Here is a 26126-nt window from a genome sequence, read left to right as displayed (position 1 = left end):
AGATATTTTGTGTCAGAATGTTTTAAGTGAAGACTGATGGAGCCAGTGGAGTCAGAAGTTTAAACTATAAGGAAAATCTGTAAAGACTTGGAGTTTTCATCCTGGGAATTGAAATTATTGAGGCATAGATGATGTGAAGTAGGTTAATTCTTTAGCTTAAAATGGATGTGTAATATTGCATTGTTGGATCCTGTGCTGTTTGCTGGAGATCAATTCTGATTATAGCAGAGTTCAAGATAAGAAGTGAATTATGATGCAAGTATTTAAAAAGCTCTTTGGGTCAACCAAGAAATATTTGTAAGGGGAAGTTTTCTAGAGACCATAAATCAAATGTGAATTTTTTGCCCATTTTTGATTTGCTTTTTTTTTTCCAGCCTTAATAAAGTGAAGGCAACATGGTATCTGGAGCTTAATTTGCAGTTCTGATCCTGTGGAAATAACATAACTAATTCACTTTTGGTAGGAACACAAAGGGTAGGGCCACTGCAGCAAAGCAGAGAAATAAGAGTGATGAAGAGGATGAAGATGCAGAAGAAGATGAAAGTGATAATGATGAACACGTGGAATCTGATGATAATCAATATGCCGGTGATCTATTTATTACCATCAGTGACTTTCAAGCTCAGGAAGAACATGATCTGTCTTTTAAGGTATTTTTTTGTGTATTGATTATAACAAAAGAGGAAAATATTCCAATATTTTGAGTAAAATATGTATCAAATATACTTCACAGTTCAACACTGCCGGTATGCCCAAAGCATGTTAGAATGCAAAGTAAGTGAATGTGAGCTTGAAGAGCTATGACTTACAGTGCTATGGACAAAGATATGGACATGATGTGTGTCTTCTGTTTCATGAGCTTACTATGATTGTGAATCTCAAAAGATGACTACACTTCTATATGCCTCGATAGCTAAATGGACTTGGTACATGTTGAATAAACTTTCCTCAATAATTCCAGCTGGGTATAGTTATCGATTTTAACTGATGTTTCGATGACAAACTCTGACATCTTCATCAGGGATGATGCCTGGGCATGTCTAGTCCAGTGGTATATCTACCCCTGTTGTCCGTCCCTCCTGAATGGTTAGACCTCACATAATCAGGTTTCTGTTGTCCCACATTTTTACAATCAAATTCCAGTTCTTTCTTAAAGCGAGACCTTTGTGTTTTTAAAAAAAAATTCTTTTCCTCTAGTTTTATTTCAATGGCTTCCTTCACCAGATGGTCCCAAAAGCCATTGGCACAGCACAGTAGTTTGGTGTTGCTGAACTCAATCTTATGGCCATTGTGCATAGGGTGTTCTGCTGCTGCCAATTTCTCTGGATTACCCAAACAAATGCACCTCCCATGCTCCTTGATACGGGTTTTCACGGTGTGCCATTAAAAGCTTCTTGGCATTCATAGGGAATCCTGTAAACACTAGCCGACCTGAGTCCCAGGTCATCTTTGACCTGCATAAGTTGGGATTTGAGCTTCCTTATGCTTGTGTATGGTGTTAATCTGCAATTTTTTTCAGGATCCTGGTGATCCTTCCAGAAACCATGGGACTCAGGGTGGCTGGCGTTTACAGGATTTCCTGTAAGTGTGGAGCAGCGTATATCAGCCAGATAAGGCGCACAGTGGAAACCTGCATCATGGAACATAGGAGGTGTATCAGAGCATTGCATTTGCAATTGACTTCGAGGACACAATACTACTGTGCCATACCAGTGGCTTTTGGGACCACCTGGTGAAAGAAGCCATTGTAGTAATACTAGAGGAAAAGAATTTTAACAAAGACGAAGGTCTTGCTCTAAGTAAGGACTGGAATTTGATTGTAAACAAAGTGGCACAGTGGTAACCTGATTGGTTAAACCTCAACCAATCAGGATGGATGGATGATGGGGGCATATATAGCTCCGGACTAGATGTGTCTAGGCATCATCCCTGATGAAGATGGCAGAGTTTGTCATTGAAAAGTTGGTTAAAATTGATACCTGTACCCAGCTAGATGCTCCGAAGAGCTTATCTGTCATATATGCTGGAAAGTGCTAGATCCTTTTTGGTGCATGTTTCATTGCCTTTTACTGGGTCACCTTTTCCTCATGCACTTTATTTCTACTGCAGAGCCAATGCAGTTTTCAAGTCCCTAAGGAGATATAATTTTTTTGCATATCCCTGAAGAAACTTATATTGACTGAAAATTATTCTTAAGCTATTTAAGGTATTTGCTTGATGTTTGGTTTAATTATATTATTGATTTGTTCTAATGCTGCAGAAAGGCGATGTTATAAGGATCCTTAATCAGAATCCTGATGGATGGTGGCTTGGAGTTAATGCTCAAGGAAAGGAAGGCGTAGTTCCCAAAACTTATTTACAGGTCAGGTTTTTTTATAGCTAATTTTGTACAGTAGCTACCATTTCTAGAGTTCTAACACTCAAAAGAAACTTTTTTATACTATCCAATGGACAAGAACTTCTTGTAGTAATAATACAGTTGACAATAAGCTGCAAAGAGTTTCACATATTAGCATTAACATTTCAGAATGCAGTGACACTTACTTAAAGCAATGTGATAGCCATTCTGCGCCATTAATGCAAAAGATGCGACTCTTTGATATCTACAGATGGGTGATTATTATCGTGCTATTCTGTGAGTTTGGTCATAGCATTTTTAGCACTGATTAGAGCAGGAAAAATCACATTCATATCTTCTCTAAATTTTGGATCAGAATGGATTCTATATAGTGCGTAGGATCAGCAATCAAGCTTGTACCATGCACAAACTGTGAAACAAATAACACAGCATGTGGGAAATGGATAAATGAGTGCATTATTTGGGTTAGATATTGTGTTACATGATACAAAGATTATGATTCAAAATAAATTAATTTCACCTAACATATAATTAATTGCTAAATACCATCAGCTGCTTTGAGCACATAATGTACCTGCGTAGATTTTTTTATCTGGTTTATCTGGTTTTTCCATTACTATGCATAGTAATAGAAGCAAGATTTAGTGCATGTCCTGACCATCTTTCGCCATCCCATAATTCCTATTTTCCTTCCCCAATCTGTTAATAGTTTTCCTCTCTTCCCACCACTGCCTCACTGTCTGATCCTTACTACCTCACATTGCTCCTTTTTTCCACACCACCTTTGTCCAACCTCAAGATGCTATTGAGCCGATTTCCTTTGTAGCAATGGCTGTAGTAAAAATGTTCTTTGTTCGTATAAAGATAAATGAGTGCATTATTTGGGTTAGATATTGTGTTACATGATACAAAGATTATGATTCAAAATAAATTAATTTCACCTAACATATAATTAGTTGCTAAATACCATCAGCTGCTTTGAGCACATAATGTACCTGCGTAGATTTTTTGATCCGGTTTTTCCATGTGTATGCATAGTAATAGAAGCAAGATTTAGTGCATGTCCTGACCATCTTTCGCCATCCCATAATTCCTATTTTCCTTCCCCAATCTGTTAATAGTTTTCCTCTCTTCCCACCACTGCCTCACTGTCTGATCCTTACTACCTCACATTGCTCCTTTTTTCCACACCACCTTTGTCCAACCTCAAGATGCTATTGAGCTGATTTCCTTTGTAGCAATGGCTGTAGTAAAAAATGTTCTTTGTTCATATAAAGAGGACAAGGCCTGTTCCATGCTGCAGTTTTTGTGCAAGGTTATAGTTCCACTATAGCTGGTGTAGTCTCCCATAAAAATAGCACAGGCTTCATGAGTAGCATCCATTCTTGTAACTTGGCAGGCATCTTTCCAGCACTTTACCTATTAATTTCATTTGGTGCATTTCTGACCAGTACATAGACATTTTTTTACATTATTTCATTGTTTCAATTGCTATGTTCAGATTCAAATTGCACTTGATCAAATATAGTTTTATTTTAATTTGTACATACACAAACTGCATTATAGGTATATAGCAAACAGAGTCAGGGAGCACTGGATAATATTGAAGGTGATGAGGAAGGTGAAGATGATGAGGAGGAAGAAGATGATGAGGAGGAAGAAGATGAAGATGAGGAGGAAGAAGATGAAGATGAGGAGGAAGACGAAGCTAAAGGACAATACATGAAAAGAAAAGTACATGAAGTGCAGAGGTATCATACATAATACCGTGCTAGATTGTTCACTTCCTTCTTTTAAACGTATGATATTTTGGGTTTGGACTGCTATAATAAACCAAAAGGTATCTATGGGAAATGAAGAGAAATAGATGAGAAGGGAAAGTTTCTAACCTGGGGCCCACAAACCCCTCGGTTAATGGTAAGTGTCTATGGTGTAAAATAGTTTGGGAACCCTGGGGGGGGGGAGGGGGGAATAGTAGGGATAAGCTCCATACCTATTAAATGCTCCCAATGGTGTGCATCTCAAATAGCCTCTGACAACCAAGTTCAACGTCTGGCTTCCACATGTGGCTTAGCTACTAAGTCCAGTGGAACTGGTTCTTCTGACAGGAGAAGGGGCAAAGGCTGGTTACTGGCACTTTAAAACCAGTCACTTCAGGCAGATGGGGCTTGTCAGCCGTGGTTGGCAGCACATCTAGGAGAAGGAAAACTCTGATCTCAAACTTCCGCTGCCTTGTGGCTACACCCACTCATAGGGAAGGCTTCGGTAGTGAACCCCAAGGAAAAATAGGGAGCTAGAGTCCCTACGTTTTGTTAACATTGACTGGCAACTCCTGCGATGCTGCTGGTACCAATCTGTATCAGTCTCTGCAGATCCTTTGGATTCATCAGCTCTGTGGAGGGGAGCAGCCTGTTGGGCAGCAGCTTCCTCTCTCTATTGTACTGCCCTGGCTTGTGTACGACAGCTAGTATGAAATATCCATGGTCGGCCCCGATCAACGGAAGTATCAAAGTTCAACATGTCAACTACTCATCAAGTATGTTGGGTATTGCTCCCTGTAGGTAATGTCTGTCCTTTGACTTTCTGTGCTTAGAAAGTCATGTGATTCATTAATTGCTGAAATGATGGATTTCAATCACCATACCAAATAAAGGTGGTGTTCTCTATTCTTAGCTCATCATTCCTGTCTGATTGTGTGGTTGTGTAAGAGAGTAGAATCACAACCTTTTGGGGCCACAGGACGTGAACTGGAATTTACTCTCTGGATCCTCAGTATTCAAATTATTGTCCAAACTACTTATTGGGTTCCTACATTACTATCCAGTCAGGATGATGCACTTTGTAGTCTTCTGCATTCTGCACTGTCTGGTATATAAAGCAAAATCAAGCAGGAAGAGAAAGAAGGGAAACACTCTCTGCTTTCAGTACATGCCTTGTATCCCAGAATCCTCACTTAAGGACCAGATGCCACTTGCTCAGATTTTGTGGTATTGGGTTGTTATTGCAGCAGGATACAGTTGGATAATCTGTATCTCTCAAATCTATGACCTCTAGCACTAAGACAGACGTGGGTAACGTGTGCCTGGGATTATCAACGCATGTAATAACTCTTTGATTGTAGTTGAATGGAAATCCTGGAATTCTGTGTCTATTGATCTGTACCAGATGAACTGCAGCAATTCAAGCAGGTGTGACTGAACACTCAATGCTAGCTCAGTCAATAAAACCCATACTGTGTTTTAAAAAAAATAAAAAAACACTTGAACCAACAATTAAACAACAATGATCTCTAGGCATCTCACTGTATGCACATACTCCTGTGATATATATTAGTTCACAAAGCTGTTTCTTCAGACATGGGAGGTGTCTTGATTCAAAAGAAGCTTTTTACAGCTCCAAAGGGTAATATATGAATGCAGCTACAAAGACGCTGACGTTGAAGGTGACATGGTAGCATAGTCGTAAGCATAATGCTTTACAGCACCAGCTGTAAGATTGTGGTTCAATTCTTGTTGTTTTCTATAAGGAGTTTGTACGTTCTCCCTGTGACTGCATGGGTTTCCTCTGGGTGCTCTGGTTTCCTTCCATGATCCAAAAAGACATATGGGTCAGGGTTGGTAAATTGTGGGTATGCCAGGCTGGAATTATTGCGACACTTGGGGACTACCTCCAGCACAGCCTTGGATTATGTTGGTTGTTGACACAAATGACACACTTCAGTGTGCGTTTCGATGTTTCAATATACATATGACACATAAAGCTAATCTTTATTTGGAATGTAAGATTGCAATCACCAAACTTGCATTGCAGTCCAGCATTGGTATAATATGGTCACTGGAATAGACAGTAGGAACTAGTCAAACTTTCTTTCCCTTCACAAGACTTGATCTTAATAATATGTCTGTTAAAGCCTAATGCTCATAGATTCAACTGCAAATTTGCCAGTCATTCAGAGCATCTCTTAACCCAAAAGCAAGTTTATGTTGTCCTGTGTCTATGTTGTCATTTCTTTAAGCAGTTTCCCAATATTACTTCCATTGGTGGCTGGATCCTGTAATGGCTTCTCATCAGAGATGAAGAAATGGCATTAATTAGTTTAAGTTAGTTTCAGCTTGTGTGCAGGCCTCTTAATAGGAAAATAGGGATTTCTTGAGTGCATACTGTATATCATGAAGAAGAAGAAGAATAGCCCTTAACTTGGCAGTGGAGTTATCGGGGCACCATCTTTTGACGGTGTTTCCGTAGCAAGCTATTCTTGTTTTTTTTTTGAGGCCGAGTTGCTAGCTTGACACTCAACCCAACTTAGATTCGAACTCGGGAACCTTCGCTCCGGAGTCCGGCACTGATATTATTGCGCCACCAAGCGGGACAGTATATCATGAATAGTGCAAAAATTGTACTCTGCTTGTCCTGGGATAAATTCACAGTATTACGTGTTGTGCCACTTTAGTGTATGCTTGTACAGGCTACAGATTTTGATTATTCCCTTGATTGTGCAACACTGGAATTTTCAAGTACCATAATCAGTCAACAATTACAATGTTTTGATCATCCTCAGTATATTTTGCTGTATGTATAAGTAAGTTTACATGTATTTATAAATTATGTTGCTAAAGATATTAACAGCATTGTTATTTTTATAGTGAAGAATCACGATCACACAAGTTAGCTGCCAAAAAAGCTGTTTCAGAGGTAAGCAGATTTTATAATTATTTATCCTTTTCTGGTGTGTAGGCAAACTTCTGCATTGGTGGTTTGTACATGAGCAAATTTAGTTTTACATAGCAGACATCTTTATACTTTTGGACAAACACTTAACCAGACAAAACAGTTGAGAGTGGAAAGTTGTCACCTGTCCGTTGCAAGCATTTGTCTTGCAATTTATCACAATGCATCTGCTAAGTTCTAAAGAATCTAAATATTTGCAATTGTCAGATATTATCACTGCTTCTAACCTGAAGGAAGGAAGATTGGATTGAGGTAGCTGAAGTTATTTCCCTTGAGTCGCTGCTCAGATAAACAACTGCGACTGTGCTGGGTGTGATTCTACCGGTGAACAATTTGTCCAGTGATTTGTGTTGACCTGTCTTACTGAAATTCCTTTGGGCTTCTGGTTGTAAAATGCTGCCTTGATGTCTACACTGGGATTCAGGTCTTTTGTCTTTGTCTGGATCAAAGCTGTGTTCAGATCTGTCATTGAGCCATTCCACCAGATTCTAAACTGAGAATGAGTGAACTGATGGTTAAGTTGTTAATTGTGGAACTCTGTGCATCTTTACTATTAATCGAGTAGTGGTGCTGTACAATACAATTTTGTTTGAATGCTGAGTGTCCTGAGTCTTCACAAGGGTTGTACATTGGTCAGTAAAATAGATACAATAGCAATGGATAGATTAGGAAGGTGAAGTGATCAGGCTTTTCTTCTTCTCATTGGTTCTTTCATTTCTTGCAGATGAACTCCCTTAATTTAGAGAACAGGTGTAAGGTTTACCAGGTACTAGATTAAGCCTGAACTGTTGCTTCACTGGCTAGGTATGTACGACGGGTGATTGATAAGTTTGTGACCTAAGGTAGAAGGAGTCAATTTTAGAAAACCTAGCACATTTATTTTTCAACATAGTCCCCTCTTACATTTACACACTCAGTCCAGCGGTCGTGGAGCATACGGATCTTGGACCTCCAGAAAGTGTCCACAGCAGGGGTGATTGATAAGTTCGTGGCCGGAGGTAGAAGGAGATGAGTTGTTAACTTCAAACTTTCTGCATAAACACTCAAAGAGTTGAACTGTATAACTCATCTCCTTCTACCTTAGGCCACAAACTTATCAATCACTCATTTGAGGCCACTTTCTGGAGGTCCAAGATCCGTATGCTCCACGACCGCTGGACTGAGTGTGTAAATGTAAGAGGGGACTATGTTGAAAAATAAATGTGCTAGGTTTTCTAAAATTGACGCCTACCTTGGGCCACGAACTTATCAATCTCCCGTTGTATTTCTGTGGGTGGAACTTGTTCTGGTACCCCTACGTGATGCTATTCATAGTTTGAAGATGTTGGTTCTATGCAGGACTTCATAAGACATAGGAGCAGAATTAGGCCAATTGGTTCATTAAGTTTGCTCCAACATTTAATCATGGCTGATTTTTTATTCTTCTCAACCCCATATTCCTACCTTCTCTTCATAATCTTTGACGCTGATACTAATTAAGAACTTATCAACCTCCACTTTAAATATACTTACTGACTTGGCCTTCAAAGCTCTCTGTGGCAGTGAATTACACAGATTCACCACTCTCTGGCTAAAGGAACTCCTGCGTTATACAGGAGCATGCTTCTTTTCTGAGGCTGTCTGTCGGCCCTATACTCCTCCACTAATGGAAACATCCTCTCCTCCTCCACTCTGTCTAAGCCTTTCAGTGAGATTCCCCCTCATTCTTCTAACTTCAAAATAGGGTAGCACAGTAGTGTAGTGGTTAGTATGACTCTTTACAGTACCAGTAAGCTGTGTTTAATTTCCGCCGCTGCCTGTAAGGAGTTTGTACGTTCTCCTTGTGACTGCATGGGTTTCCTCTCACAGTCCAAAAATATATTGGTTAGTTGGACATTATAAATAAGGCTAGGCTAGGATTAAATTGAGGGATTGCTGCGTGGCACGGCTGGAGAGGCTGGAGAGGCTTATTCTGTGCTATATCTCTGTTTTTAAAAAAAGAGCACAGATCCAGAGCCATTAAATTTCTTAGGTAAGAGGCCCAAAAGTGCTCACAGTACTCCAAGTGTGGTCTGACCAACGCTTTTCAAAGCTTCAGCATTCTTGCTTGCTCTGATATTCTAGTCTTCCTGAAATGAATGCTAACATTGCCTTTGCTTTCCTTGCACTGGCACAATCTGCAACTTAATCTTTAGAGAGTCCTGCACAAGGATTCTCGAGTCCCTTTGCACCTCTGATTTCTGAATTTGCTCCCCATTTGGAAAATAGTTTGTCTTTATTCCTTTTACCAAAATGCTCTTTTCTGCACTGTAGTTCCATCTGCTCTTCCTTGCCCATTCTCCTAGACTGTCCAAGTCCTTCTGTAGACTTCCTGCTTCCTCAACACTGCTTGTCCCCCCCCCCCACCAATCTTTGTATCATCCACAAACTTGTGCCATCAAAGCCATCAAGATCATTAACATATAACATTAAAAGAAGCGGTCCCAACATCGACTCCTGCAGAATACTACGAGTCACGATCAGAAAAGGGCCTCTTTATTTCTGCTCTTTGCCTCCTGCCAGTTTTCTGTCTATGCTAGTTTCTTTCCTGTAATTCCATGCGCTCTTAGCTTGTTTAGTAGCTTCATGTGCAGCTCCTTGTCAAAGGCATTCTGATAATCACTGCCTAGTTGGTACTTGGCTTAATTCACAAAGCTGACATGAGAAGATTTGCTGAAGGTAATTTAAGTGCTTCGCAGTTCCCAAGGAAATATTGGATTGCTTAGCGGAATTTTTTTTCACTACTTATTTTAACTTAACTATTTAATAGACATATATAGACTTCATGTAATTCAGTGTTTTAAAATTTTTTAAATTTATCATGTATTTCATTGTACTGCTGTTGTAAAGTTAACCAACCTCGCTTGGTGCATGGTAAGTCATGTCTAAGAAATCTTACAGAGCTTTGGAGGAAGTTTCCAGGAAAGTTGATGAAGGAAAGACCATGGGTCTACATGGATTTTAGCAAGGCTTTGACAATGTCCCACACAGGGACTGGTCAAGAAGATTCAGTCGCTTGGCATTTGGGATGAGGATGTAAATTGGGTATGATATTGGCTTTTGGGAGAAGCCAGAGGTTGGTAGTATATAGTTGTTTCTCTGACTGAAAGCCTGTGATTACTGATGTACTACAGTGATCAGTGCTAGGCTGATTGTTGCTTGTTATTTTGTATCAATGATTTGGATGATAATATGGTAAACTGGATCAGCAAATCTGTGGGTTACCTAAGATTGAGGGTGTACTGGACAGCGAGGAAGGCTATTAAAACTTACATTTGGATCTGGATCATCTAGAAAAATGGCTGAAAATGGCAGATGGAATTTAATGCAGACAAGTGTAAGGTGTTGCAATTTGGGAGGACAAACCAGGGTAAGAGACTACTAGGCAGGTATATGGAGGAATTTAAGGTGGGGTGGTTATATGGGAGGCAGGGTTTGAGGGTCAGCACAACATTGTGGGCCGAAGGGCCTGTAATGTGCTGTACTGTTCTATGTTCTAAGTCTTGTGTGATGAGTGGTAGGGCACTGAGGAGTGCTGAAGAACAGTGGGATCTAGGAATATAGATTAATAATACCTGAAAGTGGTGTCACAGGTGGACAGGGTTGTAAAGAAAGCTTTTGTCACATTCACCTTCATAAATCAAAGTATTTACTGCAGAAGTTGGGATGTTATGTTGAGTTGTATAATACATTAGTGAGGCCTAATTTGGAGTATTGTGCACAGTTTTGGTCACCTCCCTGCAGGAAAGATGTGAAATTCAAGTTTATTGTCATCTGACTAAACATATATACAACCAAATGAAGCAATGTTCCTCCAGACCTTGGTGCACCCACAAATTTTGTTTGCTGTCCCTACTCTTTTTCTCTATAGTGACCTGGTGAATTTTCCAATTTCTTTTCCAAGTGACCTTTGTGTTTAAGCTCTGATACTCAATGGGGTTTGATGGGCTATATGTTGGTTTAATTGCTGTTATGGCTAGTGTTTCCAGCAGGGGGAGCGAATGGTGCACTAGAACTAGAAATGCACTTTAAATGCCTTAATCAGTTTGAGTGAGCAACTGAATGGGTAGCTCACTCAAGAGAGAATAACATGATAAGAAAGGAAATTAAGTTGATTCACCACAGTTAAATTAAGGACACTTTTTAGAAATTTATTCCTACATTTCTAATCTTGTGTTCTGGCTGGATATTAGATATATATTTTAAAGAGTTGTATTTATAGAAACATAGAAAATCTTCAGCACAATACAGACCCTTCAACCCACAAAGTTGTGCTGAACATGTCCCTACCTTAGAAATTAATAGGGTTACCCATAGCTCTGTATTTTTCTAAGCTCCATGTACCTATCCTTGTATAGCAGTTGTGTCCCCTGTGTTTACTGCAGAAAATGTTGCCGCCAATTTGCACACAGTGAGCTGCCACTAGGAACAATCTGGTAATGTGCAATTTATAATTTTAAATATATGAATATATACTTTTAATATAAATATATTTTGTAATATGTGAATGATCCCACCCACAATGCTCATGGACTGTTTGTCCCACTCCCATCAGGGAGGAGGCCACATAGCATCCATGCCAGGGCCACCAGACTCAAAAACCAGTTACTTTCCTCAAGCAGTAGGGCTGATCAACACCTCCACTTAATAACCCACCACTTTACACCCCCCACCACATTAATTTACCATTTCCTGTCAGTTACCTTATGTATACACTCCTGTGTCTAGCATCACTTTATGGACATACAATAAATCTATGTATATAAGCTATCTTATGAATTTCTATTTCTTGTTTTTGTTGTATTATTGTGTTCTTTAGCTTGTGTTTTTTATTGGATGCGGAGTAACAGTTATTTCATTCTCCTTTTCACTTGTGTACTGGAAATGATGCTAAACAATCTTAAGCAAATTCTGGGCAGTGTTTGCTCTGTTTTGATAAGGTTTTGTGGGGTATGCTGTGCATCCACATGAAAGTGCTGAAGCTCTCAGTTTAATGCCTCAGCTGAAAGAAGGTGCTTTCAACTGATCAGTAGTCCCTTGCCACAGAGTTTCTGCAAAAGTCTCAAGTTGGGCTGGAACTCAAACTTGATCACACGCTAGAATGCTGAGTCACAGTTGACAATATTAGACTTGGGACATTTCCTACCACAATAGTGCAACTTGCTACCATGTAAATGTTTATTAATTATGATTTAGTGGGACAGGCAAAGAAGTTAGCACTCATATGAATACGATTTTTTCTTAATGCTGTTATTTAGAAGAATTTCAACCTGATTTTGGTGCAAAGATCTGTGTAATTGTGCTTTTTGGTCTAAATATAATACAAATTTTCTAACAGTATGTTAGTCACTAATTTATTGAGAAACTAATACAGTCGGCCCTCATCCGCGAGTTCCGCATGCGCGAATTCAACCAACCGTGAATCGAGAAAACCCGGAAGTGCTCTTCCAGCACTTGTTGTTCGAGCATATACAGACCTTTTTTTTTGTCATTATTCCCTAAACAATACAGTGTAACAACTATTTTATATAGCATTTACATTGTATTAGGTATTATAAGTAATCTAGAGATGATTTAAAATATACGGGAGGATGTGCGTGAGTTATCGTGGATCGAGATTGAAAGAAATCGGGAGTTCTCTTACTAAGTAAGTCGGAATAGGTATATCCGGTATTATTTAGTGTCAGTTAGTCAAATGTTTGTCTTGGTGCATAGTATATATTTTACCTTACTGTGCATTTAAAACACTTGAGAACGTATGTTTCAGCGCCGGGCTCAGGAGCGGAAGTTCCCGAGTTCGATCCAGTGACAGACCGCTTTCGAGCGCGCTCTCCATCCGGCCAGGTTGATGTGGAAGATCAAAAACTCAAAACCCCAAAACCCAATAATTAAACCACTGCGTTGCTTAGTAATAATTGTAGCTTTCATAGGGGCAGGGTCTTTCTCAATTTATCCTTTAAAATTGTTCCGATTGTTGACCAACGTAGCCTAACGCTTATACAATGACCGATGGCAGTTCACCTATTTCCAATCGCTTTATTATTTCCACTTTATTTTCAATCGTGATCGTGATTATTTTTGTGAACAGACACACTGCAGATTTAGAGCTCAGCCGCCAGGTCATAATGTCCACTGCACTGAGACAGGTTAAATAAGGTCTAGGCACTTCCCGATTAACCTTGGCTTCAGCCCCACAAACCCTAAGCACACCCTGATTAACCCTTGCTAAACACCCACAAACCCGATGTCCTATGTTAGGAGGGGCAAGATTCAACAAAGGCAAGTGTTGGACCTGGTCAGTGGAGGCGTGGGCCAGATCAAAGTGGCAGGGTTGCGTGAAACTGAATATCAAGTGACGAGATCAAAAAGCACAAGAGGGCTGATTCGCCCACTGCCCGCATACTCTCAACCTAACCCTAACCCTAACTAAACCTGACAGCACCCCAAATAACCCAATCCACACCATACAAAAAGGCTTACTTAACAGTCCTTTACCCTATCCCTAAACCTAACATCTCCAACCATGCTACACACCCCCATAAACCCATGCCACCAAGGAGCCAGATTCACCCAAGTTCACCAGCAGTTAGGCTCCCAGTCCAGTACTCCTTCCCCCCCCCCCCCCCCCCCAGCAATGCCATTTGCCACCCTGCCCCACCTCCCTTTGCCGGGAATCCTCAACCCCCATTACGTAACTCTATACCCCGGCTGGTCAACTTCCGCATAAAACACCCTTCAATGAGCTGCTGCACAACCCCCAGATCACAGCACCCAGTCACTAAAAAAACCCCCAAATCCAAAGCACTATCCATAAATAATAACTCCACCAATTTAACTTAGACTCCAGAATGGAGGTTAACAAGGAGGAAGATCTCAATAAAGGCAAGTTGGGGACCTAGATGATGACAATGTGGGCCAAAAAACAAAGTGGCAGGGTGAAGTGATAGGCATCTCCAGTACGAGATCCACAAACACTAGAGGGTTATTTTGCCCACTGCCTGCATACTCGCACCCTAACCCTAACCCTAACCAATTGGCATTGTTTCCCATTTCTTTGGTGCCATACAAATGTTACATGTTGCAGTAGTACTTAGGGTCTTGTATTATTAAATATGACACAGCTTTAGGAATAGATATTAAACTCAGTTCCTGCTTACTGGAACAATAACTCTTGAAAAAACCAGTCACTCCTGTCACCCCATTCAATCGTTCATTATAGCTTGTATTGTTAGATTTAACTTCAAAACTTTTACTTATTCAGATTACTGCTGTTGATATGTTAGTGGAAAAGGGAGCCATTCCAGAAGGTTTCAGAGCATCTACTCTTTCACAGCTGCTAACAGAAGGTAATCTTGTTTGAAATTAACTAATTATTCATATTACTTAAATATTAACTAATTCATTAACTTCAAGCTACTTAATGTTTGCTTTTAAATGAATTCTAATGCGAACTCATGGTTTTGTGATGAGAGTGCAGTAGTAACTCCAACTTTGCAATGAGATATGGACGGTATTTTTGAGAAGGTTTAGAATTATTGTGAGAAACTTCTTGGGGAATAGCGGGAGTATTAGTATACAAATAGCCTCATTATGTATTTTATCCTATAGGAAACAAATTCCACATGAGTTACTTCCTGCAGCCTACATTGACACAATCCAAATTGTACTTTAAAGACCTTCATTGGGACCATTCACATGGTGGTGTAAGTATATTTATCATTCATTCGTAGGACCTGACTTGACATTCAAGTTACAATGCCGGGAAAGATTATTTGGTTATTGACAAATAAATGGTAGTCTTACAAGTACCTACCCTCTTCCCATATAATTTTAAACACATATCCAATTTAGTTTTGAGCTCCAATAGTTTTAGTTCTGTTTATTTAAATACATTCAGTATACAGTTGCAGTATGTAATCATTCTTCATAAAAATTCTCCATGCGTTGCAGAATTATTTGTCCAATACAGAGTACTAATGGAAGGTGTAGTTGCAATTAGACAAATCTTAGGGATTTGTTTCATGTGTCCTCTGATTGGTGGTGTTCTTTTTATTAAAGTGTCTGTGGATGTTCAATAAACTGGGATTAGCTGAAGCCCTTAAGATATTTTTACCCTGCATTCAGCTGGAATTATGCTCAACTCTGATGCAATGTCACAAGGATATCATATACTTTGTTGAAGTTTGGTAATCTAGTATTAATATTTCATTCTTCATCCGCATTTCATGAGAACAAGTCAAGACTGTAAAGGATATATTCCTCTCTTCACAAATCCTACCAGAACTGCTGAGTATAGTCCTAACTGTTCTTGTTTTAAATTTCTGGCATCTGCTTTAGTGTTGGGTAGATAAATGAGCATTAACATTAAATGTCTGTACAAGATTCTCATTTCATTCAACCTTGACAGGTTCGCCCAAAGAAGACACACATAGAACTATTTTTTACACTATGGAGCTGTAAAATGATTCCATCGCCAGTGTCGGGTGTCCAGGTGCTAAGCAGACATGTTCGCTGCTGTCTCTTTGATGGTTTAAAGGTAAGTCACGTACTGACAAGTACTTCAGTTTGGTTAGAGTTTAGAATCAAAAGGGTAGGTACATTAACAACATTTGAAAGACACTTGGATAGGTATATAGATAGGAAAGTTTTAGACCAGGGGTTCCTAGCCTTTTATATGCCTTGGGCTAATACCATTAAGCAATTGAGCTTTGAGCTCCATTTATATTGGCACAATCAAAAATGTAGGTTATGTGAATAGTGATGACATTGGATGCGGGTGTGAAACCAAGCAAATCTCAGGCATGCTTATGTAAATTTTATAAATGGCACACTTTTTCTGACCTTGATTATGTTTATTCTGGATTAACATCAAAATTGAATAATATTCAGTTGTCCAATGCTGAGAGATCCGTTTTCTACAGTTACATTGTCACAGTTATTCTATGCTTATAAATAAAAGGGGAAAATGAAAGCTTTAAAAAAGCTTCTAAGTTTGGCAAAAACCACTGTATGGTGTTGCTCCCTCTGAATTGTGGATGGAGCATTGTGTTGCCAATTCACTTCATTTGCTTTTATTGTGCAAGTCTGTTGTGCCATGCAGGGCCTCAGTGATCTGGACCAGAAGGGCTTCATTGACAAGTTCTTTACAGCTGTGTATAGTAATAGCAGGGGATTTGCACAACTTAGTGGCAAGCATGTGCATAGCTTATCATGCTCAATGAGGAAAGTAAAGCTTTTTTTAAGTGTATGGTCCATAATTAGTCCTTATTTAACTACATTGTGTCTGTATTTCAGGTTGTCAGTAATATACATACCATCAGAGCAACTTGGCAACCAAAGAGTCCCAAAACATGGACCTTTTCTCCAAGAGTAGGTTTACCTTTCCTGACTTGTTTTTAACTGGGGTGTGATGCTGTGAAATACAGTACGAGTTAATGATAAAGCAGAGGCAATCAATTAAAGAATGGGTTGGATTTACTTTTAAAAGAAAAGCAGATTAAAAGTATATGGGGACAAATTATTATCAAAGTATGTACCGTTGCAAGAAAAGGTTTGTGAACCCTTTGCAATTACTTGGATTTTCAAATTAATTACTCATAAAATGTGGTCTGACCTAAGTCACAATAATAGACAAACACAATCTTCTCAAACTAATAACACACACACAAACAATTGTACTTTTTGTCAATATTGAGTACACCATTTAAACAATCAGTCTAGGTTCAAAAAGTATGTGAACCTTTGGGATAATGCCTTCTATTAAAGCTATTTGAAATTAGGTGTTCCAACAATGAGATGAGATTGGAAGTGGGGGTTGTAGAGGTGTCGTACCCTATAAAAAAGGTACACAAAGTCAGGTTACTGACAAGGCCTATTCTTCTTAAGAAAGATCTGTTTATGTGCGCCATGCCTCAATCGAAACAACTTTCAGAGGACCTTAGGAGAAAAATTAGATGCATGAAGTTGGAAAAGGCTACAAAAGCATTTCTAAGGACTTGAGTGTTCACAGTAAGAGAAGTTGTCTACAAATGGAGGAAATTCAGTAGTGTTGCTACTCTCCCTAGGAGTGTGCGCCCTGCAAAGATCACACCAAGAATACAACATGCAATGCTGAAGGAGGTCAAAAAGAACTCCAGGGGAACAGCAAAAGACCTGCTGAAATCTTTAGAACTTGCTAGAGTCTCTGTTCATGTATCGACCATAAGAAAAACACTGAACAAGAATGGTGTTCATGGATGGACACCACAGAGCAAACCATTGCTCTCCAAAAAAAAAAGCATTGCTGCACGACTCAGGTTTGCAAAAGACCACCTGGATGTTGCACAATGCTTCTGGGACAATGCTCTGTGGACAGAAGAGACAAATACTGAACTTTCTGGCAGAAATACACTTTGCTGTTTGGAGGAGAAAGGTTATTGCACACCAACACCAAAACCTCATCTCAACTGTGAAGCATGGTGGAAGGAGAATCATGATTTGGGGCTGCTTTGCTGCTTCAGGACCAGGACAGCTTGCAATCATTGAGGCAACAATGCGTTCAAAATTGTATTTTACAAGAGAATGTCAGGGTAGCTGTCTGTCAACTGATGCTCAATAGATGTTGGATAATGCAACAAGATAATGATCCAAAAGACAAGAGTAAATCAACAACAGAATGGTTTAAAATGAAGAAAATTTGTGTTTTGGAGTGGTCAAGTCAGAGTCCAGACCTTAACCCATTTGAGATGCTGTGGCATGACCTGAAGAGGGCCGTTCGTGCAAGGTACCCCAGAAATTTGAGGAACCAAAGCAGTTTTGTATGGAAGAATGGTCTGAAATTCTCCTCGCCGTTGTGCAAGTCTGATCAGCAGCTACAAGAACCATTTGGTGGAGGTTATTGCTGCTAAAGGAGGTTCTACCAGTTATTAAATACAAGAGTTCACATAATTTTTCCAGCCTGGATTGTGAATGATTAAACTATTTATTCAATAAAGACATAAAAAGTACAATTGTTTGTTACTTGTTTGCAGATTGAGTTTTTCAATTATTGTGAGTTAGATGAAGATTAGACCAAATTTTATGAGTAATTAATGCAGAACACTAGGTAATTGTAAAGAATTTACAAACTTTTTCTTGCAACCATTTGTGTCACCATATACTATCTTGAGATTCATTTTTGTGCAGGCATTTACAGGAAAATAAGGAATTGCAATAGAATTTATGAGAATTATAAATAAACAAAGAATGACAAACAACTAGGCACCATGGTAGTGGCTAGCGTGATGCTGTTATAGCTCAGGGCATCAGAGTTTGGAGTTTAATTCTAGTGTTCTCTGTAAGGAGTACATCCTCACTGTGAACATGTGTGTTTGCTCCAGATGCTTTGGTTTCCTCCCATGGTCCAAAGAAGTACTGGTTAGTAGGTTAATTGGTCATTGTAACTTTTCCCATGATTGGGCCAGGGTCACATCATGAGTTGCTGGTAGCGCAGCTCGAAGGGCAGAATGAGTCTATTCCACGCTGTACCTCTAAACAAATAAATAAATAATAAACAGATAAAGTTAAACATAAGATGTTAGGATTACAATATGTAGAGGACAAACACTAGTATGTGGATGAAATGACATATTTATGTATTGTTTCTCTGTAAAATTGGTTTCAGCAAATATGAGGAAATAGCTCGCTAAGGAATCATTTACTTTCTGAACTTTCTTTCTGAAATAATTTTTGCTGTTTAGCTTGTGAAAATTCCATCATTTGTGGCATAATGAAGATTAGGAGCTGTTCTGCACAACAGCTATACTAAATGATGTTAATAAAAAGAGGAAGTGGTGAAGATGCTGTCGTAGGCAGTTACTGTGGAGAGGATAACAGGGTGAATCTTCCAGGTTCTAATGATATGCACAGGAACTACTTAATGGAGTATTTCCAATGTTTTCTGGGTTTGGTTCAGCATCTGCTTTGTGTTTGTGTATTTTGAAGTGCATCTTCAGGCTGATATTTCTCATGTTGTGGATGCTCAAGGTATTTGGGGGCAAAGTTTGTTGGCATTAAGTAGTGCCAAAAGATCAGCATTTTCAGCTGTCAGTACTTTCTTGAAATGTTTCATTGTGTGATATGGTTTAAATTTTTGATATGCTGCATAATTGAGAATTCTTACTTTTCAAATATTCAGATCCAGTAACAGATATTTTGTATTGAATAAATTTTCGCTCAGCTTGATTTCTCAACTGTTAACAGCGTTGCAGCATGGAGCCTAATTTCTAAAAGCTATCATGTAAATCATTTAAATCAATTATTGCAATGGATAACAGAATAAGTATAATTGGGTAATGTTCCCAGAAGTTATGCAAGGTTATTCATTATTTACTGATTTTTCTTTATTGGCTTAATTTAGAAAAGAGCTTCTAAGTAAAGTATTGCCAGCATCTTAAGGTTGCTGTTCCAAGGCATTACACTAGAATATGATCAGATAAAAATTGAATCCTGAATCAGGGAAGGTGATCTTAAAATGTGACCAAAACTTGTTCAAAGAAATGTTTTGACTGTCTTATGGAAAAGTGTGAAAAAACATGTGGGAAGGAAATTGCCTGTAAATTACTAAAATCTTTCATATATCAGAAGCTTGTTTTTCCTCCCCAAGTACAGTCAGCCACATGATCCACTATGTTCTGATTCACAATATCCCATGCATGTTCACCATTCCCACAATTTCTATTTGTCTCTTAAATATGTCTTTCAAGTTACCTGTAGAATATCACAGACAAATCACCAACTGAATTTGTGAATGTGATTGCATTTCATTACCTAACTTCGCCACCAAAAACCTAGGTACACCAGTTGTCTCAAATAGTGATTTAGCTTCTGATAATTAAAAACAAAACTTCTGACACAATTTTTCCTGATGGAGATTGGTGATCTGGTATGTGTGGTTATCCCACTTGTTTAGCTTTAGTGTTATGTGGTTATTTGATATTACAAAGAAATACTTTTAATAATAGAGTGCAAATAGTGGAAATGAATTATGGTGATGATGTGAAGTACCAGTTGCTGCTTTTCACTGAAGCCAACTCAGTACTTCAAATCAAGAAACAAAACCCAGAAATTGTTTCTTTTGTCATTGTTCTAAGATGAAAACTCAGTCAATATTTGATATTTGCAATACCTTTCAGTATAGATCTCAGTGGTGTTTATAGAAACCATTAGGTTTACTGTATGTTTTCTGTCACCTTCACGAATGTGCTGCAGAACAGGGATAAAAGTATTCACAACTGACGTTGGGATGTTCATTGTAATTGATGAATATGCAACTTGCATTCTTGAATGCAAATTCTGCATAATTTGTGAATAATATGTAGATATCCATGTCCTGAAGGATGAAAAAAATTATACAGCATTTGTAAACGTTCCCTTATGCAAAATTTTCACAAGGGCCATGTTCTTTGATGTTTTTCATGGGAATAATTAGAATATTACATTGTATTATTGATGATAAGAAGTAATAATCTCACATAAAATTACAGTCTGTGTTTCAAGCCTTCTTTTCGAGTTATGTCACCTGTTTTTAACATTTTGCCTGTGGTTCTCCCTGCAGGCTTTTGAATATGAAATGCATTAAACATATTCAGATTTTTTTCTTGTGCTATATTCACTATGAAGTTAAAACTTGGTTATATTTCCAAAGCAAGTGCAGTGATAGCAGACAACCATGCTTGTCTCTGATTATAAAGTCTTATCTTTGGACTATAAAGCCTATCTTGTTTAAAGCTGACTGTAAAAGCAGGTCGCTACATTTGGTATCTTTTGTTCTTCCACAGGTATTTTTGATTCATACTCATTGCACCAGAAGAGTTTAATGGATATTTTTTTTCTGTGATGTTACAGGTTACAGGTATACTTCCCAGCCTGTTGGATGGTGAATGTTTTGTGAGGTCAAATTCACAGTCTCCTGATATTGGTATTCTATTTGAAGTGGGCATTTCCTATATTTATATTGTAAGTTGTCTAATTACAATTTACAAATAATTGCAACTCCAAAGCAATTACTTTACAAAGTAAAAATAAATATTTAATCATTTAAATATGTATTATAAAATGCAGTAGATATCTGCTAAATAAGTGATCTAGATAAATGGAACATTACATCAGATAAATGGAACCGTACAGGCCCTTTGGCCCAAGCTGTTGTGCCAACCTTATACCCTATCTAAGATCAATCTAACCCTACCCTCCCATATAGCCCTCCATTTTATTTTCACCCACCTACCTATCTAATAGTGTTCCTAATGTACCACCTCTACCACCACCCCTGCATCTACCTCTCTCTGAATTAAAAAAAAACTTATTTCTGACATCCCTGTGTTTTCCTTCAGTCACCATAAAATTCTGCCATGGGGAAAGGTCACTGGCTGTCCACTAAGTAATCTTGTATACCGCTATCAAGTCACTTCTCATCCTCCTTCACTCCAAAGAGAAAAACACCAGCTTGCTCAGTCTATCCTTGTAAGACTTGCTCTCTATTCCAGGCAGCATCCTGGTAAATTTGCTCTGCGCCCTCTCTAAAGCTTAAATATTTTAACAATATTTAAATCAGGGATTTATAGAGCTGCAACATTATTTCACAGCTCTTGAACTCAATCTCTAGACTAATGAAGGTCAACACACTATATGTATCCAGTGAGGAGGCAAGAGTCATCTCCAAAGGTGCAGCAATATTTTCCCTCACTTCCGGTAGTAACATAAGATGTATCCCATCCAGCCCTGGGGTCTTAACTATCTTAATGTTTTCAGAAGTTCCAGCACATCCTCTTTCTCAAAATTGATACGTTCTGGCATATCAGCCAGCTTTATGCTGTCCCCACAAATGTCAAGGTATCTCTGATAAATACTGAGGCAAAGTATTTATAAGGGACCTTCCCTACCTCCTCTCACTTCCAGCACATTTCCTCTTCGATCCTTGATGAGTCTTACCTTCACTCTAGTCATCCTTCTGTTCTTCACCTTGGGGTTTCCTTAATCCTACTCACTAAGCTCTGCTCATGCCCCCTTGGGCACAGCTGGTCCCCAACTGTCTATCCATACTTACAGTATGCCTGTCCTTCCTCTCAGTTGAAATAACAGGAGTTACTTGTTTCCCTTTTGGATTCACTGGGCCTCTACTTCCTTTCATTTCTTTGGGTTGATAAAGTACAGTGTAACAATTACTTACTATGATCACACCTGAATACATAAGCTAAATTAACATGAAAATTTCTCTCATTCTTATGAAATCTTTTTACATTTCTAGTCAACTGGTCATCAAGGAGAATTAAGCTGTGGCTGGGCTTTTTTGCCACTCTTTACGGCTGATGGCACTGCTGTTCCCCACAGGTAAAAGAAGTTTTGTTAAGTATCAACTCAGAAAACTGAAAGCAAGTAGCAATCTTGTGTGTAATTGTTACAGTTTTGGTTCCTTAACAATATTCTGCTGTTCCTTAACAACATTTCACATACATGAGCCCCATGCTTCCAAGAAATGAAAGATGTCTTATTTCCTCCTAATTCAACACACTGCCAATGAACACTGCTACTACATTTCACTGTTACAAAGCTGCACAGTCAAATAAAGTCCAATTCTCCAAGTACAGTTACTACATAAATTGCAGATTACCAAATTAGGGAGGCTGGTGAACAGGGAATTTAGTACAGTAAGGGATTTGAACAGTAAGAATTAGCTTGAGACAAAAGAGAAAACCACAAGAATGAAGAGCTGGAATAAGAGAGCATGATTAACATCAATATTTAAGAAAAAGCTAAAAATTTATCAAACTGGAAGGCAAGTTGTTGCCTGCCTGGTCTCTGAGTGGCAGCTGAGTGTTTTTGTATTTAAACAGTTTATTTCTGCTAAGTGAGATAACTTAATAGCTGTAGTAATAGTAGGACACCACAAACCTGTGAAAAACATAACCTATGGCACGTGGAAGCTGTTGAATAACCACCAATGGGGGAAGTAATACTGTTAGTAGAGCCATTGCTTCACAGATCCAGTGATCATAGTTCAGTACTGACCTCTGGTGTGTCAGTGTGGAGACTGCACATTTGCCCTATGACTTTATGGGCTTTCTTTAGGTTCTCTGGATTCCTCCCAAAGTTGTGGGATTGGTTGTTCATTTGGCCCTGGTGAACTTTCCTCTAGTGTGTAGGTGAGTGGTAGTATCTTGTGTTGGAAAGAATGCAAGTGGAATTGGTGTTGGATTAGTGTAAGTGAATACATAAAGCTTGGCATAGACAGACAGACAGACATGCTTTATTAATCCCGAGGGAAATTGGGTTTCGTTACAGCCGCACCAACCAAGAATAGTGAAGAAATATAGCAATATAAAGCCATAGATAATTAATAATAAGTTAATCATGCCTAGTGGAAATAAGTCCAGGACCAGCCTATTGGGTCAGGGTGTCTGACACTCTGAGGGAGGAGTTATAAAGTTTGATGGTCACAGGCAGGAATGACTTCCTAGGACGCTCAGTGTTGCATCTCAGTGGAATGAGTCTCTGGCTGAATGTACTCCTGTGCCTAACCAGTACATTATGGAGTGGATGGGAGTCATTGTCCAAGATGGCATGCAACATGGGCAGCATCCTCTTTTCAGACACCACCGTCAGAGAGTCCAGTTCCACCCCCACAACATCACTGGCCTTACGAATGAGTTTGTTGATTCTGTTGGTGTCTGCTACCCTCAGCCTGGTAATGAGTAGACTTGGGAATGAGGGCCTGTTTCTGTTCTGTCTGATTGCAAGAACTCTAGGATCTGAAATTCATGATTTTGGATTTGGAGCAACTACTGATAACACTTACTTTCATCTCCCAAACTGAAGGCTTAATGGATAAAATGTTTTACTAAATGGTAAAACTGGCACCAAGTGACCATCTGACAGACACAAAAGAGCTTGCAGATAGTTCAGGAGACCCCAAAGGACATCTTACTCGATCAAGTGTTCTGTTCTCAATACGAGTGTGGAAAAAGATTTCTGTGGGGACTTCAGCACACTAGAGGGCATGAAACAATTAGTGTTAGGGAAGGAGGAGAGAGGATAGCATTAGTGAATTCTGTGGTTAGGTGAGCAGATAGTCTGTGGTCTCAAGCATGATTCCATAATGCTATGTTCTGTCCCTTGTGAAAGGGTCCAGGATGTTCTGGGGGTGAGGGTGGTGAACAGGCAGAGGTGTTAATTTTCTCTGACAGCATAGCCACACCTTAAGGACTTCAATAATTCAAGGAGGCATCTCATCATCACCTTCTCAAGGGAAACTAGGAATGGGCAATGAAATACTGGCTCAGCTGCACACCAACTGATGGAGAAAGATTTGAGGTCCTAAGAGATTATATATGGCATTGGGAAACAGATGAAGGAGGAGGACATCAAAACTATTGCAGATTATTGTTAATGGTATATTGCTATTGAATACAAAAATAGGAAGGTAGAAGATGTGTGATTGGAAAGGTTCTTGCAGCAATGGGACCAGTTCTCGGGAAGGTAGAACCTATCAAAGTCAGGCAGGTTGTTCTTGAACAGGACCGGGAGCAATGACCTCACTGTCAAGTTAACTAGTGCTGTTTTGGAGAGTTAAACTATCTTGGCATGGAGTGCTAGGGTAAGGATTTAGGAGGAATAAAGAGATTTCTATCCTCTTTGAGTTGAGATGTGGCATAGAGGTTGTGCTGATCCAGGAGGCAGAAAGATATGTAGGCTTAAATAACAACTAAAGCAGTTTGTGTATATTTAGTGTCTGTGATGCAGTGAACTACACAAAGGAACATCATGGGACTATTATGAAACAAAGTCTGATAGCAAATTACCTTAAGAGGTATTAGAACAACTTGGTCAAGATTTTAGATTTCAAACAATGTTATGGATGGAATAAGGAAGACAAAGATTTTGGGAGAGACTTCCAGAATTTAGAGCTTAGGCAGCTGAAGGCATGGCAACTAGTGATGGGCCAAATATATCAGGATTATACAAAGTGTCAGAATGGGAAAGTGCAAAGATCTCCAGGCAGTGTATGCTCAGGGGAGGCTATAGAATGGGAGATGAACTTGGTCAATATGTGATCGTAAATCATGGATGAACATATTTATGACATTGCCAGCGAGTGACTGTAGATCAAATTAATGAACCGATCTTGGTGTGAGTTAGGCTACTTAATGGAGAGTTTTATCTGCTCATGTTTGTTAAGGATGTGATGTAATTGAGTCTAGAATCATCAAATGCATAGGGAGCCTGTGCTGGGTGCAAAGGTGAAAGTCAGTAGTTATATTAACGCCAGCTGAGACCATTGAACAAATTATGGAAGTTGGTGGATTGGGGATGGTCATTTGTGGCCAGCAATAACCACATTATGATATTTGGAATATTGTAAATGCAAACGTTAAAACTTAAAGGCTACTTTTGAGAATCACTGTTTTAGCTTATCAAAGCTCTTGAAGAGATTGACTGCATCACACTTGTGATGTGCAATAGCTACTTGCTATCTAGTTTTCAAACAAAAACTGAAGCAGCGATTGTGCTCCTGAATTCAAAGACAAAGAATGTAAGAACCATTTGGCCACTCTCTGGATCCTTCCATGGGAAGGATGTGTTGCTTGCATTCTGGATTTTGTACCAGAATAGTGAGTGTGCCTCATCAAATGCAGAGAATTCTCTGGCACCTGTTCTGCATCCCTGAAGACTGCGCAGTAAATTGCAATGGATGAAATTAAAGCAGCTTCCTTCAGACTGATGTAATTAACAATGCTCTTTCAGAATTGTTCTTGGAAATGCATTCTTATTTTGAGTAATCTCCTTAAATTTGCTATCTTCAATTAGAATGTGAAAAATTATTTAACATTAATAAACCTAAAAATGAAATTTAGATTATCTTGCTATTCAGTGGATAAATCTGCTAAATCTATCACTATTTTCTCTGAGTAATTTGATCCTTATTTTATAATTATCAAATATGAAACTTCACTTTTTCGTCTCTTTACAATATATTATAGAAAATAGATTAAATCTGTCTGATGCA

General features: G+C 38.9%; 1 protein-coding gene across 1 annotated transcript in view; it reads left to right on the top strand.

Moving 5' to 3' along the window:
- The window catches only part of nphp1 (nephronophthisis 1), an 83000-nt gene that overhangs the window by 16124 nt on the left and 40750 nt on the right, over nucleotides 1-26126 (top strand). The window contains exons 5-14 of the mRNA XM_073055955.1: nucleotides 464-650; nucleotides 2261-2362; nucleotides 3926-4110; nucleotides 7003-7051; nucleotides 14367-14451; nucleotides 14714-14808; nucleotides 15513-15641; nucleotides 16400-16474; nucleotides 20969-21079; nucleotides 22371-22453. Coding sequence (XP_072912056.1) covers nucleotides 464-650; nucleotides 2261-2362; nucleotides 3926-4110; nucleotides 7003-7051; nucleotides 14367-14451; nucleotides 14714-14808; nucleotides 15513-15641; nucleotides 16400-16474; nucleotides 20969-21079; nucleotides 22371-22453 — 1101 coding nt within the window. The remainder of the gene's footprint in view (nucleotides 1-463; nucleotides 651-2260; nucleotides 2363-3925; nucleotides 4111-7002; nucleotides 7052-14366; nucleotides 14452-14713; nucleotides 14809-15512; nucleotides 15642-16399; nucleotides 16475-20968; nucleotides 21080-22370; nucleotides 22454-26126) is intronic.

The sequence above is a fragment of the Hemitrygon akajei genome, chromosome 9 (assembly GCF_048418815.1).
Source record: "Hemitrygon akajei chromosome 9, sHemAka1.3, whole genome shotgun sequence".
NCBI lineage: Eukaryota > Metazoa > Chordata > Chondrichthyes > Myliobatiformes > Dasyatidae > Hemitrygon > Hemitrygon akajei.
Note: the sequence above shows the minus strand (reverse complement) of the source record. Positions and strands in the feature narration are given on the sequence as shown.